The 15,358-nt window shown below is 39.7% G+C and overlaps 1 protein-coding gene across 5 annotated transcripts in view; it reads left to right on the plus strand.

The window, feature by feature from the left end:
- The window catches only part of LOC128744323 (maternal protein pumilio), a 216,628-nt gene extending 204,444 nt beyond the window's left edge, over positions 1–12,184 (plus strand). For all 5 annotated transcript variants that reach the window (XM_053841219.1, XM_053841220.1, XM_053841218.1 and 2 more), the window contains 3 exons: positions 2,929–4,059; positions 4,122–4,290; positions 4,383–12,184. In XM_053841219.1, the coding sequence (XP_053697194.1) occupies positions 2,929–4,059; positions 4,122–4,290; positions 4,383–4,845 (1,763 nt within the window). In that variant the 3' untranslated portion in view covers positions 4,846–12,184. The remainder of the gene's footprint in view (positions 1–2,928; positions 4,060–4,121; positions 4,291–4,382) is intronic.
- Positions 12,185–15,358: the final 3,174 nt, after the last annotated feature.

Genomic DNA, 15,358 nt, shown 5'->3' on the forward strand with positions numbered 1-15,358 from the left:
TCAAAAATCTCCTATATGCTAAATTTGGTTCCATTTGCTTGATTAGTACTCAAATTATAAGGAAATTTGTATTTCATTTGTATGGGAGCCCACCCTCTTAAAAGGGAAAGGGGTCGTAATACACCACAGAAAAAAAATTCTGCCATCTAAAACTCTCACATGCCAAATTTGGTTCCATTTGCTTGATTAGTTCTAAAGTTATGAGCAAATTTGTCTTTCGTTTGAATGGGAGCCCCCCCCCTCCTAAAAAGGTAAGAAGTCCTAATTCATCATGGGAAAAATGGTTGCCTCCAAAAACACCCACATGCCAAATATGGTTCCATTTGCTTGATTAGTTCTCGAATTATGAGGAAATTTGTATTTCATTTGTGTAGAAGCCTCCCCTCTTGAAGTGTGGAAGGATCCTAATTCACCGTAGAAAATATTTTTGGCTCCAAAAACCTCCACATGCCGAATTTGGTTCTATTTGCTTGATTAGTTCTCGAGTTATGGAGAAATTTGTATTTCATTTGTATTGGAGCCCCCCTCCTAATGTGGGAAGAGGTCCTAATTCATCACAGAAAAAATTCTTGCCTCCAAAAACACCTACACGCCAAATTTGGTTCTATTTGCTTGATTAGTTCTCGAGTTATGAGGAAATTTGTATTTCATTTGTATAGGAGCCCCCCTTCCTAAAGTGGGGAGAGGTTCTTATTCATCATAGAAAACATTCTTGCCTTCAAAAACACCTACATGCCAAATTTGGTTCCATTTGCTGGGTTAGCTCTCGAGTTATAAGGAAATTTGTATTTCGTTTGTATAGGAGCCCCCCCCCCCCCTCTTAAAGTGGGGAGGGGTCCCAATTCATCATAGAAAAAAATTTTGTCTTCAAAAACACACACATGCCAAATTTGGTTCCATTTGCTTGATTAGTTCTCGAGTTATGAGGAAATTTGTATGGAAACCCCCCCCCTTCGACTATAGCTAAAATAAATGCAGTGCGGGTTATACAACAAACACCCGGGCGATATCACAATAGATCTAACTTACTGGTCGCAGTGATGAGTCCATACAGGAATAAACCCCCCCCCCCCTCTTAAAGGGGAGAGGAGTTATAATTCCCCTTATAAAGAGGGGAGGGGTCTCAAATTACCCTAGAATAAATTCTTGTCACCGAAAACACTCACATGCCAAATTTGGTTCTATTTGCTTGATTAGTTCTCGAGTTATGCAGAAATTTGTGTTTCATTTGTATGGGAGCCCCCCCTCTTAGTGGGGGGAGGGGTCTCTAACCATCACTAAAACCTTTCCTGGCCCCAAAAACCTCTACATGCAAATTTTCACGCCGATTGGTTCAGTAGTTTTTGATTCTATAAGGAACACAGGACAGACAGACAGAAATCCTTCTTTATAGGTATAGATAGCCATATAGTGACAAAAATACCATCTCTTGATTTGAATATATCAAACTACTAGATCAATTGGAATGTGACTTAGTAGGTGTTACTAATTATTTTGAATTAAACTTTTGGCTATTTTGGCCCACTCGTTAAAATACTAGACCTGATTTTACGGTCACTTTTATTCCATTAAGTCTTCAGCAATTTCCTAAAATTATTTCAAAGCCATGTGTCCCGATGATTCAAGGTTTATTATTGGATTACTGGCTACTTACGGTAACCACAGTTTCAGTTTAGAATCTCACGAGCATCGATACGATAAGTTTAGTCCGAGATGTAATTATTTTTTCAAAATGCAATTATGAAAAGTTGAAGTTAAATCAAAACTAAACGCAAACGAATAGCCATTCAGATTTGTATTCACTATTCAGTTGTTTACAACAGTCGGTCCGGCATCTAATTGATTTTTTCTGCTGATCTATGAGACTCCGTTCCGCTTGTATCACACTTTATGCTTTCATCCTTCACGTCACTGAGTATGATTTTCGATTACTTCTCCGATCAATATTGCACCGTTGCATGTACACATGATTTGTTGATATTCTTTAAACACATAACCATGCTTACATCAGGGCTTGATTCAAACAAAGAGAACTCGGCAAATTTTCTCAAACCAGACAGCATCCGATGCATTCCGAAATTGCTTAACTGGGTCAAAACACTGATATTAATCTTATTTATTCGCCATTCCTTTTGCTTCACTTCGAATTATATACATAATTCAGAAAGGCAATCAAATTGCTGTGTTCCAGTTTTACCAGTTCTATTGTTAGTTTTATTCGTCTGCGTTTAGTAACGGACATACAACTAGAAGAGATGCAATTTTCAAGGCGGGAGATGCAGTTAGTTTCCTCCGGCATTTTTTTCTTGTATACCTGCCGCGATATAGCTTGTAAAAAGAACTGTTCAAAGCAATTGATTGCCGGCCTCGATAGTTTTTTTTTTTTTTTTTTTTTTGAAGTAAGTACACAGAAAGGAAAATTACGGACGAAAAAAGGTAGCCAACGAAACAGGCAACACCCACCCCGATCGTCGGCGATCTGTTTTGATTTATGAAGAAGAGGTTCAAGCTATCTTCAGCGAATGTCTTGCTTGAACATTCAATACGCGCATTGGGTTTTATTGAGTAGATTAAATCTACTACAAATTTTGTTCATCATCATCCAACTATTGGGACAAATTGTGTAATGAATTTGCATTCAACCCTATTTGTGGTCTTCACTATACGCACTTGTCATTAAAAAAAAGCATTGCGTTACACTGTACGCTCAATTAACTGATTACCTGTCAAAAACTTGTCACTCACCTTTTTTCGTTTCCAATATATACCGAAACATCTCAAATCGAATTCGAACCATTTCAAACGAGAGCTCGTATGTCGTGCGATTTCTCTTTGTCAAGCCTGCGAAAGCTTTAACCGTAACAAAAAAAATCTCATTATACAACGGTTTTACTCTAAATGAATCCAATTTTTCCGCTTTTTTTGTAGGTCTCGCACTGAGCACATCGTCACTGACCGCACGGCGAGATTCGTTCGATCGTAACACCTCAGCTTTCAGCCCATCGCTGGATTACACGTCGGCGTCCACCAATGCAGTGGTAAGCAATGCAGCCGCCGCAGCTGCTGCTGCGGCCAGGAAGTGGCCTGTCGGTGCGGGAAGCTATGGTGGTCTGAGCGCAGTAACGGCTTCGGCCAGCCCGCTAGGAACGTCCATCACACCTCCGCCGGTGTCTGGACTGGGTGCTCTTGTAACTAGTCGCGCCCCGGGAGCGGAAACCAAGTATCGGCAGGTTAATCAACTTGCACCGGGTATTTCAGCCAATGCTATGTTCGGTTCGAGTAACTCGTTATTCTCCAAATTGCCCGGATCCGTAGTACGACCCACTACAGCGGCAGCGGCTGCTGTAGCAGCTGTTGCATCCGGTGCACCCGGACTTGATCGACCCCCGGGACGCTCGCGCCTCTTAGAAGATTTCCGCAACCAACGGTATCCAAACTTACAGCTGCGAGATTTGACAAATCACATCGTTGAGTTTTCCCAGGACCAGCACGGTTCCAGGTTTATTCAACAAAAACTCGAACGTGCAACGACTGCCGAAAAGCAGTTGGTGTTTAACGAAATCCTGGGTGCCGCTTATAGTTTAATGACCGATGTGTTTGGTAACTATGTCATTCAGAAATTCTTCGAGTATGGATCTCCTGAGCAGAAGCAAGCCTTGGCGCAACAAGTAAGAGGCCATGTTCTGCCACTAGCACTGCAAATGTATGGCTGTCGCGTGATTCAGAAAGCGCTAGAGAGTATTCCAGCTGAGCAGCAACAAGAAATCGTTCGAGAATTAGATGGACACGTGCTGAAATGCGTTAAGGATCAAAATGGAAATCATGTTGTTCAAAAATGTATCGAATGCGTTGAACCAACGGCACTGCAGTTCATCATAGATGCTTTCCGCAACCAAGTATACTCGCTGAGCACACACCCGTACGGGTGTCGAGTAATTCAGAGGATACTCGAGCATTGTACGCCGGAGCAAACCGCTCCAATTCTTGCGGAGTTGCATGCCAACACGGAACAATTGATTCAGGATCAGTATGGCAACTATGTTATTCAGCATGTGTTGGGTAAATAGCGCTTTCATTTTTTCTGATGAACTTGTTGATTTACGTTTTGTTTTGGTTTACAGAACATGGAAAACCGGAAGACAAATCGGTACTAATTGCAGCTGTACGGGGAAAAGTGCTGATTCTTTCGCAGCACAAGTTTGCTTCAAACGTGGTTGAGAAGTGCGTTACACACGCCACCAGAGCCGAACGGGCACTGCTGATCGAGGAAGTTTGCTCGTTTAATGACGCGTAAGTATTGTTTAAAATTCAACAACATTTTTTACCATTGAGAAGATTTTTTTGAACAATTTATTACAAATGTATACTTTTCTGTGCTGTAGGGGTTTGCACGTGATGATGAAGGACCAGTACGCTAACTACGTCGTGCAGAAGATGATTGACGTATCGGAACCTACGCAGCGAAAGGTTTTGCTGCATAAAATTCGTCCGCACATGAATTCGCTGAAGAAGTATACTTATGGTAAGCACATCATTGCCAAGCTAGATAAATTCACGCTCAAAACACCCAACACGATCGGCACTGGAAACGCCGGGGGCGTTGGAAGTACGGGAGTGGCCGGAGCGACGGTAGTTAATGCGAGTCAAAACAGTGGAAATGTTTCGGATGGCAATAGTGCCATTGGAGCGAATGGAAACGTTTCTGGCGGACAACAGGTTGCCACTGCTAACGGTGGAGGTCCAGGTAGCGTATCTAGTAATGGAAGTGGAGTTGGTAGCAACAACAGTGGAGGACCTACCACTTTGGGACCCATTGGGCCACCCCCTACCAATGGGGTAATGTAATAGGAGTGTAGTAGGGGAAACTAAGTTTAACAACCTTCTGATGGTACCTTCAGATCCAGGAGGTTGACAGGGTTGGAGAAAAGCTAAAAAACAGCCACTTTTCTGGAAAGAGAAAAACGAAAACTTGCACTGTAATCTGTCTGCGGAATGTGTCTTTGATCAGCGTAGGAAGATGAACAAAGTAATCTTTTTGTAAAGAACGAAAACATAGAGCATTTGTAAATATTTTTTAACTCTACAGAGATTTTTTTCTCTCGCAATGCTTTTGTTCTAGAATAACGAAGGCTTTTTTAGTGACAGGGTCAGAGCCGAAAGACTTTGAATACTTAGGGAACAAACTAATTCGTTATTATCGAACGAGATGTACACATATTATTGTTTCCCAGATCAGCTGTTAAGGCATTCTTTAGACAGGCGGATCTCAATCCTAATATATACTAACATATATTAGCAAAGAAACCGTGATCGGTTTTCGGAACGAAGAGTTTTTCGCATTGGCCGTGTGTGATTTTAGCGGTAAACATACTATATTTTTTAGAATGTTATATATATTCTACGCGATGAAAGCACATTCCGTAGGAGATTACCAGCATGATATGGATTATCAATCTAATTTTTTTTTTCTGCTTGCAAAACCGCCATAGAAGACAGAATATAACCCATTTAGTTGAAACAGGATACCGAACAAGAAACAATTTCGAAACCATGGATTAAATTATGATGATAGTGAAGCAGAAGCTTGTACACTTTGGATTTATGAAAACTAACGCACTTGAAATAGTTGATTATTAGTAGAACCCGATCTGGAAAGCACGCGATCGAACCACTCGAAGCGTTTTCGTGTGCACGCAGAGTTAGTATTGTAGACTAAGTATAAAATGAAATTCTGTATAATTTGTATCATTTGATTGTTGAGTTGCATTAAAAGTTAAAGGTATGGTAAAAATGTCATAATTTGGTGTTGACAGTGCTTACTACACGCTCAATTGAGTGGAGAAATTTCCAACACTGCGAAACGTTGGACTAGCTTCAGGCAATATTTATAATTATTATAATCTCATCCATACACGTGCGATTGTTTCTTGTGTCTAGAAAAAACGCGCCAACGACAACGATGACGACTAAGAAAGGATAAAAACGATTTAAATCATCCACCTTTCGCTATTACGAGCTTATCGAATAGGCTCAATGCGAGCGGAAAATGCTAATTTATGTGTTTGCCAGCATGTGTAATTTGCCTCATTCAATAGACGTGTAGAAACATTGCTTCGCGGCCGAGGAGATTACAATGCAGACGTAAAACATACCACGAGTTTACTGAGTCGAACCTTCAAAGCAGCACAACAGGAGAGATTTATTTATTCACTAGAGATCGAACCCGCTTATCCGGTTTATTCACCCGAGTACGACCAATAAGTAGTAAAATGCAGAAAGCAATGTGAACTGATCTCTTTTGAAAATGTGCGTTTCACCTGTCAGCCGGAAAACAATCTTTCTTCGCTTGTTTCATGCAAAAAAAAGTTCACATTGCGAAGAAAGCTAGCTTTCCACCTTGTTGAAGGGCGTTATCGATTTAAGTTCATAGACGCCAGTGATTAAGCACGTATTTTAAATGACATTGAAAATTTTTTGTGAATTAGACTTTGTTTTTAGAAAGAATCAACTCAAAAGCAAAAGTAACCAAACGAGTTTTTCAACTTTGTCTACCCAGAAAAGGAATAAAAGGTGTTAAAATGCATTACATAGGAAGCAACAAAGTATTGATTAGTTATTTTATTGATAAAAAAGCTGGCATAGGGATCATTTTTTCGGAGAATATAAAAAGAATTTTGAATAAGAGTAATGCCACTGTGCTCCATATCGACGCATACACGCAAGCACAGGCGTTGCAAACGGTGGGTTGAACCACACTTTACACAAAAGAATAATCGCTAACATAATTTTTCAAAATATGTGCATTGTGCTAAACGTACTTTATCTGAGCATAAGCCTGAACAATCAAGAAAAAAACGAAAGTCTCCTGTTAATGCTCTCTATCGATTTCGCTTTACGTCTTTCGGATGTTTCAGGTACCCCACTCTTGTTCATTTCGTTAAAATTTGCAATAACTACTCTTATTCTAGCTAATAAAAACAATCATCCAAATGTTCAAACGAACAAACTTGAAAACAGGAAAAACCATCGTCGAACAAGGACTGCTTTGAATAGAACACACTTTCATGACCCGCATTTGTGAAATGTTAGCCAATAGTAAACTAATGAATTTGGAAACAGTACCCACTGGCCAAACTCTCTAAAAATCTTAGGAAAAGTGTGCAGCGACACCTTGTCTTTAACGAAGATGTTTGATTATTTCGTTTACTTTTTCAAAACACAATACTAAAAAACGAAAATGTAAGCATATAAAAGAATAAATAAAATGAAACATGATAGCATTTATTACGAAACACGTAAAGTTGCAGATAACGAACCTTTTCCTCTCCAATATTTGAAGGTAGTGTTCAATGCAGGATTAAAGTAAGCAAAAGGGAAAAAATAAAAATACTAAAAATTAATCCTAATAAATACATAAACAGTAACAGCTATCTGTAAGTCAATCCTTAGTAATGTATAACAGCGAAGCAAATCTCCTGATTTTTGCAAGCATTCATTTCCTGTCAATTTTCCATGTAATTGTGAAATGTTAATATCGTAAGCCAGTGTTTCAACCGCAGGGAGTTTCGCACGTATAGACAGAATACACACACGAATGTGAACGAAAACTAAAGCACAGTGTGTGTGTGTGCATGTGAAACTGTTATTGCAGTGATAGTGGCGGTAGTAATAGTAGGTAGTAGCCGTAGTTCTAGAAGTAGTAGCAGTTGAGTGTACTCAATGTGTATTCATTTGGTCTCCGCAAGTAGCTAGCGAGCGAGCAAAAAAAAATCCTCTCCGTCTTACTTGTTGTTCCGGATGGAAGTTGCGATTCGCAGCTAAGCTGACTGTAACTGTAGGTTACTGTACGTACGAATAAATTAAGAGTTATCGAAATAAGAAAATGTCTGGATTCTGAAACAGAAAACGGCATCTATTTTAAAACCACAAAATTTGCAGATAAGTGGGTGGATGTCCTTATTATAAAACAGAATAGGTTGCTTCTAACGTCACTGTTGATTGAGCTCTGAGGTTTTACCTTTTTTTTGATGGAAAATTTCCCAAAAAATAGCCGAAATTTTATTTGTTAACAGAAACTCAATATCAGATTTTCAATAAGCGTATAAAACTAACAGTATCAAAATTCATTCATGCAAAACAAATGTTTTTTTTTCGAATAACAACCTCGACAAAGTCAACAGTGACAGCAGAGAAAACATAGGCCACTCCTCACTAAATCATTATCGAAACAACATCTTCTCTCAGCTAATTCAAACCCCAGAGCGGTATTTTTAGGTCGAATATCGGCTATTCTCACTAATAGTAATAGCTAGTAAGTATATCGTATAGAAATAATATAATTTTTTCTGTTTTTTTCCTCTGATAAATAACTGTCTTAGTTTTAGCATTGTAAAATGCACATGAAACAATTACGGACAGTGCACGGAACATCTGATAAGAATAAGTGCGCGCACGCACACACACACACAAACACACACACACATACATACACATGCGAACTGAGTGTCCTTACGACTCATCTTTTTTACTCGAATCTCTGGCCTCGGTAGACTGCTGCTGTAAGAGCCGGTCACTTATCAGCTGTTTAGTGCACTGAATACGCAACTTGTCACTTATTGGAGAGATTATTTTCACAATAATCTGACTTCGGTTTGGACTCTGAAAACTATTCTATTTTACTATTTAAGATGGAAAAAAACCTTGATTATTGGAATAGTAGTTTTTTTTGTAGACAAAAACTCTAGAATAAAATTTTCTATTAAACTAAAACAATTGCATCCGGCACTTAATTAGTGGATTTAGCAAAAAAAAAAGGAAATAATTCAAAACACACACATATGTGAACGAAGGTAATGTTGTATATCGCTGTACAAAATTTATATAGTTATTTTATACTGAACAAAGGTAAAACGAAAAATCTTTTAGCAAACAAACAATACGAAAGAACAAAATTGAAGGTAAACCTACTTGTACGATAGAACTCTTGTAGAATTTAAAAAAATTGGATATAACATCGCCTCCTCCACCGTTTGTACTTGAAGTGAAAATTAACAGTTACTGAAATTTGAAGAATTGATACAACTTTCATGTGAAAGAGCATCCATAACGTTTTCGTGTATTGAAATCACAAAAACAATTGAGAAATACTACCGATGGTAGTATGTATCTGTTTAATTCCGTTGCTCCCGTCATTACGCAATCCCATCTGTAGTAGATGTAAACTTCTAGTGTAGTCTTAGATATTGACCTGGCTAGCAATGTCGAACATATTTCCAGCAATATTAGATACCTTGATTTGATTTGTTTTGCGGCCTAAAATTGCGGCCAATGATGAATTTTCGCTAATGAAATCTTAAAAACTAGAAGTATTTGTGGTACTCATTATTATAAAGGATTCATTTAAAGTCCGGCATAGAACGTGCGAAAGCTTTATTTCGTCAAGCAAATTATTTCTTCACAATATCGTCCATGTACAAAATTCAAAAAAATGTAAGCGAAAAGTTTTCTTTCATTTCGATTTTGAAAAAAGTATATAACTCAAATTTAAAAAGCAAACGAGAACAATAAAAGCGTAGTGCGTTTCTCAGTCTTTGAATCGAGGGAGGAAGTAATGATAGCGCTTCTTTTAGTGCTCGATTGAGCGTATCTTATCAGTGTGGATGTAATTCTAGGACTCGGCGGTCCAACTTTGTGTAGGTAACTGAAGAACACGCAATTTGTTATTTGTTTTAATCCATAGGGGGAATCTATTGTTGTACACGCACCGGGGTGAAACCCAAATTGAAATGAAAAACAAAGATAAAATATTGTCATTGAAGATAATCCGCATTTAAAGCAATCGGGAGCGCACTCTATTACCAAGTATCAACCCGACAGTTCGTTGAAACAGCCTGTGAGAAAATAAATGTATAAAAATGTAATGAAATAATTGTAATATGTTTGTAAATCGGACTTTTCTATAGATATATTTTTAACAAAGCAAAACCACGCGAATCTGTAAAGACAAGTCATCAAAACTAAAAGAAACAGTAATCATCCAGTGTTAAGGCAAAAAAACGTGATATGTACAGAGAATGCTTTTTTTACTAACCCCGGAAAACCACAGAAGAAAACATTATCATCAACCAATTCACAATCTGGATTGCAAGAGGACGGCTCATAGCAAAAAAAAAATAAATCAATTCAACACCCGCGTGAAAGACACCCATACGCATACGATCCCGTCACTAAGGTATAACGTGGAATTTCGTTGATATTTTCGATACAAAAAAAGGAAAAAACGATCTGTGATTAACTTCTTCTTTTTCAATTACGTCCTTTGTTTGTCTGTTTTTAGTATTTTGTTCATAGAAAAAGAAGAAACCAACCAACGTTGAACATAGTGCGACCCAATGGGTTCGCTGTAAAATGTGTACAATTTTATAAATAGGCTATTTTTAAAATTGACCGAAAAGAATAATTGAACGTTTTTTTCCGCGCCTTCAAGTATCCATAGGACGACATAAAAGAGAGTGACAAACAGGTGAAACAAGTGATTTTTTATCCCATATACCCATGTGTCGTGTTGGCTAAATTTGAAGCATAGATCATTCTAGTGAATGCGTTTCCAGAATATGAAAATATTTTTGTATAGAAAAGAAAAACGGTAAATTTTATACACAAAACACACGGTTCGGACTGGAGAATTATGCTTTGTAACATAAACGTGTAAATTTGTTTTACAATCTCACTGATTTGTAATTATAGCAAAATCAAAAAGGCGAACTGAACAGATAGAGCCCCAAAGCAGCGCAAGAGAAAGGACAAAAACTGTACATTTTCGTGAAAATATCATCTGTATAAATGAAAAAAAAAACATACACACAAACTAGCGGATAACGGACCCGCTTGGGAAAGGTTACAACATTTCCGAAGCGAATAAACGACGTATAAACACTAACACAAACGATCAACCAAGAAGTCAATGACAATATTTTTTGATTTTCATTCCGCTTTACGCAATTTTTTGCGTTATTGAACCTTTTTTCTGATAAGGACATGCTTGCAAGCTTGCGAGATAAAATGTACAATTTTGTGAATTTTACTTTTTAGGCATACAAAAATAAAGATACTAAACAGCGATGTACATAATAGTGACAGTGGGAACCTATTCCCGTTGATTTATAACAACAGTGAAAAACAGAAAAACAAAACAGAAATTTTTAGACAAGAAATAGGTCACGTTTTAAGCCACAACTGCCACCACTTGCAAGGATAATTGTAAACAGAGCGAAACGTTACAGAACTACAACAATACATATTAGCCAATGTAGCAGCAGCAATATGCCTTGTTTCTGATTTTATCTGATTTAACCCAATTTTATGGATTGAACTTCCGCATTGATTTGACATCGGGGTAGGTTTAAGTGCAGAAGCCCAAACTACTTATAGACGAAACCAAATAACGAAACGAGTGCGGATATTTTTAGTTCATTTTTCAAACGGATGGTCATCTGCTGACAGTAGCTGATAGTGAGGCGATGATAAGGATTTTATTTAGCATAAAAAGAAACTAGATGAACGAAGAAACACGATTCCCAGTTGATTCAGCAGAAGAAACAGATAAACATTGAGATTTTCCAATTTAACTTTAGTTCACAATAGAGATTTGTCGGTAAACGCATTTTTGCAATCGAAGCTGCTCCAATACTTTATGAGAGAATGCATGGAGACCTCTTTCCTTCAAATACACAACTTGTAAACAATGTAGGTATTTCACTGAACCCATAGAATTAGGGAAAACTATTATAGTTTATAGCAGTTAATCAAACAGAGTATAGACTTGCGCATCATTTTTTCTGCTCATTTGCCTCATTTGTATGTTTCTATGATCATCATTACAACAAGCGTGTAAAAACGCTACTCTCCTCTATTATCGCTAGTTATTCGATCATTTATCGTCATAATAAATATTACATAACTTTTTTTTAGTGATATAACTGAGAACAGCTTAATTTATTTCATGATTTCCCGTTTTCATATTGGAACGCTATCAATGTTCGTTGGCAAAAATTAGACGGAATCAGTGGAGCAGTAGGGGAAATAAAGTAATGAAAAATGCTATATGTATAATTTTTGGAAAAATTCTTTGGAATAAAGCCCTATAAATAATGCATTATATATGAATACTAAAAATAATAATGATGCAACTATAAATATTATGCTATTATCAAGTAAATATAAATTTTCTGTAATATTGAATTTACCTTGCATTTTATTTGCTCCGAAAAGGTGCTTAGGATGATTATCTCGTTTAGGTATTCAGAAAGCTATCGATGGTGTCGCAGACCAGCTGAATCTTTCGTCAACAAACACCGTGTGGATCTCCGCAAGAATATTTGAAATAAAAAGTGGCGGTACTGCAGAGTCGGCACCAAGGAGTATATTCGACCTTCAGTGCAGTGGTTTGCCGGTATCTTAATTAGTCATCGATCAATTTCGAGATTTCGCAAATCCGTCGTGTGGTGCTGAGTGCTGAAAATAATAAAACGGCCATCGCAATCGTCGGATGTAAACCCCATCGAGCCTCTATGGGGTGACTTAGATCGAGAAGCTCGCAAAATGCTTCGTCACTGGTCGTAACGAAGGCGTTCTTGATGCCGGTCCATTGCTCTTCGACGGTTCCACCAGCAACTCCGAGGCTCGGGATTCAAGTTGTTTGACAAAGGCCCTTTTTACTTCGGGATTCTCCAATCGGTGGATGTCGTAACATGATAACAAGGTGATGGTCGGATGTAATATCAAATTTTTCTCCAGTACAAGGTCCTGGGGTACTCGTCGCAAATTCGTTACGCGTCTCGACACACGCAAGTCGGTTTCAACCTGGTCGAGCCGTCTAGCACTTTGGCCCCTCTATCCCTGGTGCCGGTTGATTTCTTGAAGAGAACGGATATCACTGTACTGTCGTCCGGCATCCTTGCGATGTGGCCGGCCCATCGTAATCTGCCAACTTTCGCCAGGTGTACGGTGGGAATCTCTCCAAGTAGTGTCTGTAACTCGTGGTTCATATGCCTACGCCACTCTACGCTATTCGTTTGTACTCCGCCAAAACACATTTCTTTTAAATACGGCAAGTGCATCAGCAAAGTTGCTGTGTCAAGTCCGTAGAGAACTAACGGTCTAATTAGCGTACATCGTCAGGTTTCTGCGGCGGTGGATGCGCCTTGATCAAAGCGTCTTGCGGAGGGAAAAGCAGGTTTGATTTCCAGCTTGAATGCGTCGTTGAATCTTCTGACTCGTATTATTTGTCGGTGGTGATCAGAGATCCCAAAAATACGAATTCATCAACCACTTCCAGTGGTTCATCGCCGTCAATAGTCACTGTTCATGGGAAGCAAACGTTGTTTCTCTGGAGCCTCTTCCTATTATATAGTTGGTTTTCGACGCATTGATTTGTAACCCTTCCTCCTAGCATCCGTTTTTAGTCTGACGTAGATTACCTCCGCTGTCCCAAGGTTTCTAATAATAATGTCGACGTCGTCTGTGAAAGCTAGGAGTAGGCTACTCTTGCTGAAGATCGTACCTCTCGTTTTGATGCCTGATATCTGATATCAGGTTGTAGGCGGCTGTGACTAGCATAATGCCGCGGTAGTTACAGCAATCTAGCCGGTCGCCCTTTTTGCAGATGGGACAGACTACACCTTCCATCCACTCCTACGGTAGTTTCTTCAAATCCTTAAAATTATAAAGTAAAGTGCCGTTGCTAGCGGCTCTCGATCGGATCTCTTCGAGATCGGGTGCCGGCACGCTGTTGTCGTTTATAGGCACTCCTATAGGTTAACTTCTATCGCGTTTCCTTCTGCTATATCGCCGTTGAGGTGCTCACCGAAAAACTGCTTCCACTTGTCGACCATCTCGTGTTTGTTTGTGATTAGATCTCCTCCCGCGTCCCTACACATGTCAGGTTTAAGTGTATAGCTCTTATGAGTTTTGTTTACCTTTTCGTAAAACTTGCGCGTGTCATTAGCCCGGAATAGTTGTTTCAGCTCCTCACGATCTCTGTCCTCCTTTTGGCGCTTTTTTCTCCTCAGGATCGTGGTCATTCCGCACTCGTCGATAACTAAAAAGCAAAGCAAAGCCTAGGTGCTACATTCCGTTATCGGAACTTGACCTTCTGTTCTTTATACGACAAACTTCGCAGCCAGCTGTTAGAGTGCAGGACAATTGCAGGGCCAGTTGCTACGATCCTATTGACTCTAACAGCCTCTCCAAGTCGAGATTCGAACATATGACGACTGGCTTATTAGGCCAGCGTCATACCTCGAAACCAACTGGGAGGAGTCGATAACTACTTGTCCAAATTCTCTCTCGTGGATATGCTTAGATAGTTTTTCCAAGCTCTTTTTTTCCCTCTCTTTTCGTGCGCTCGAGGTTTCCTCGCCTAGCACCGTGGTTACGGCCTCGTTGACGGCCGAACGTATCAATCCCATCCGTTTTCGAGGGTCGAAGCACGTAGCTCCACGGAGGAAGGCAGAGCTTCATCCAGTACGCGAGGTGAAGTTTCGGTAACTCGTGGGTTGTCTAATTGCCGAGGAGGACGACGCAAGGTATACACCGTCGAAAGTCTTGAGCGCACACGTACTACTATACTAGCTAATGGCCCGAGTCGATATCCGCACCCCGTAAGGAGCCCTCGAAGAGAATATGGTCAATTTGGTTCAAGGTTCGTTGGTCAGATGATCTCCAGATGACTTTGTGTATACCTTTGTGGGGAAAAAAACTGCTTCTGATCTCCAAGTCTCGGGAAGCTGCAAAGTTGATGCATCGCTAGCCGGTATCGTTCGTGTCGGTGTGCAGGCTATGGGGTCCGATCACCGATCTATATCTTGCTTGCCTGCCGACCTGGGTTTTCATATCCCCGATGACGATCTTGATGTCCCGTCCCGTAATAAGCAGCTGTCGTACGTTGCCACCAACTGCGCTTATAATGCTTTCTTCTCGTCGCCGGGTCTACCTTCGTTTGGACAATACACGTTTATGGTGAAGTAGTTGAAGAGACGGCCTATTATACCCAACACACACATCCTCTCGTTGATGGCTGTCCAGTCCATTATGCGAACCTGCATTTTGCCCATCACTACGAAGCCCGTTCCCAGCTCCAGCGCTCTGGTTAAATACAGTGGGATTTGTCGCCACGGATCCTCTACACCTTCTCGGCCTTGTGGCAGATCCCCTGCAATGCCAAATTTTCGAGGTTCTAACTGATCGAGCAGCAACCTGTCGCTGCGGACGAAATTTAGTGTTCTGCAGTTACAGGCACCAAGTTTCTATTCCATGTCCTTATTCCGTCGCTTTTCTACATGCCGAATGTTCCGAGTTT

This window comes from Sabethes cyaneus, chromosome 3, assembly GCF_943734655.1.
Source record: "Sabethes cyaneus chromosome 3, idSabCyanKW18_F2, whole genome shotgun sequence".
NCBI classification, from domain to species: Eukaryota; Metazoa; Arthropoda; class Insecta; order Diptera; family Culicidae; genus Sabethes; species Sabethes cyaneus.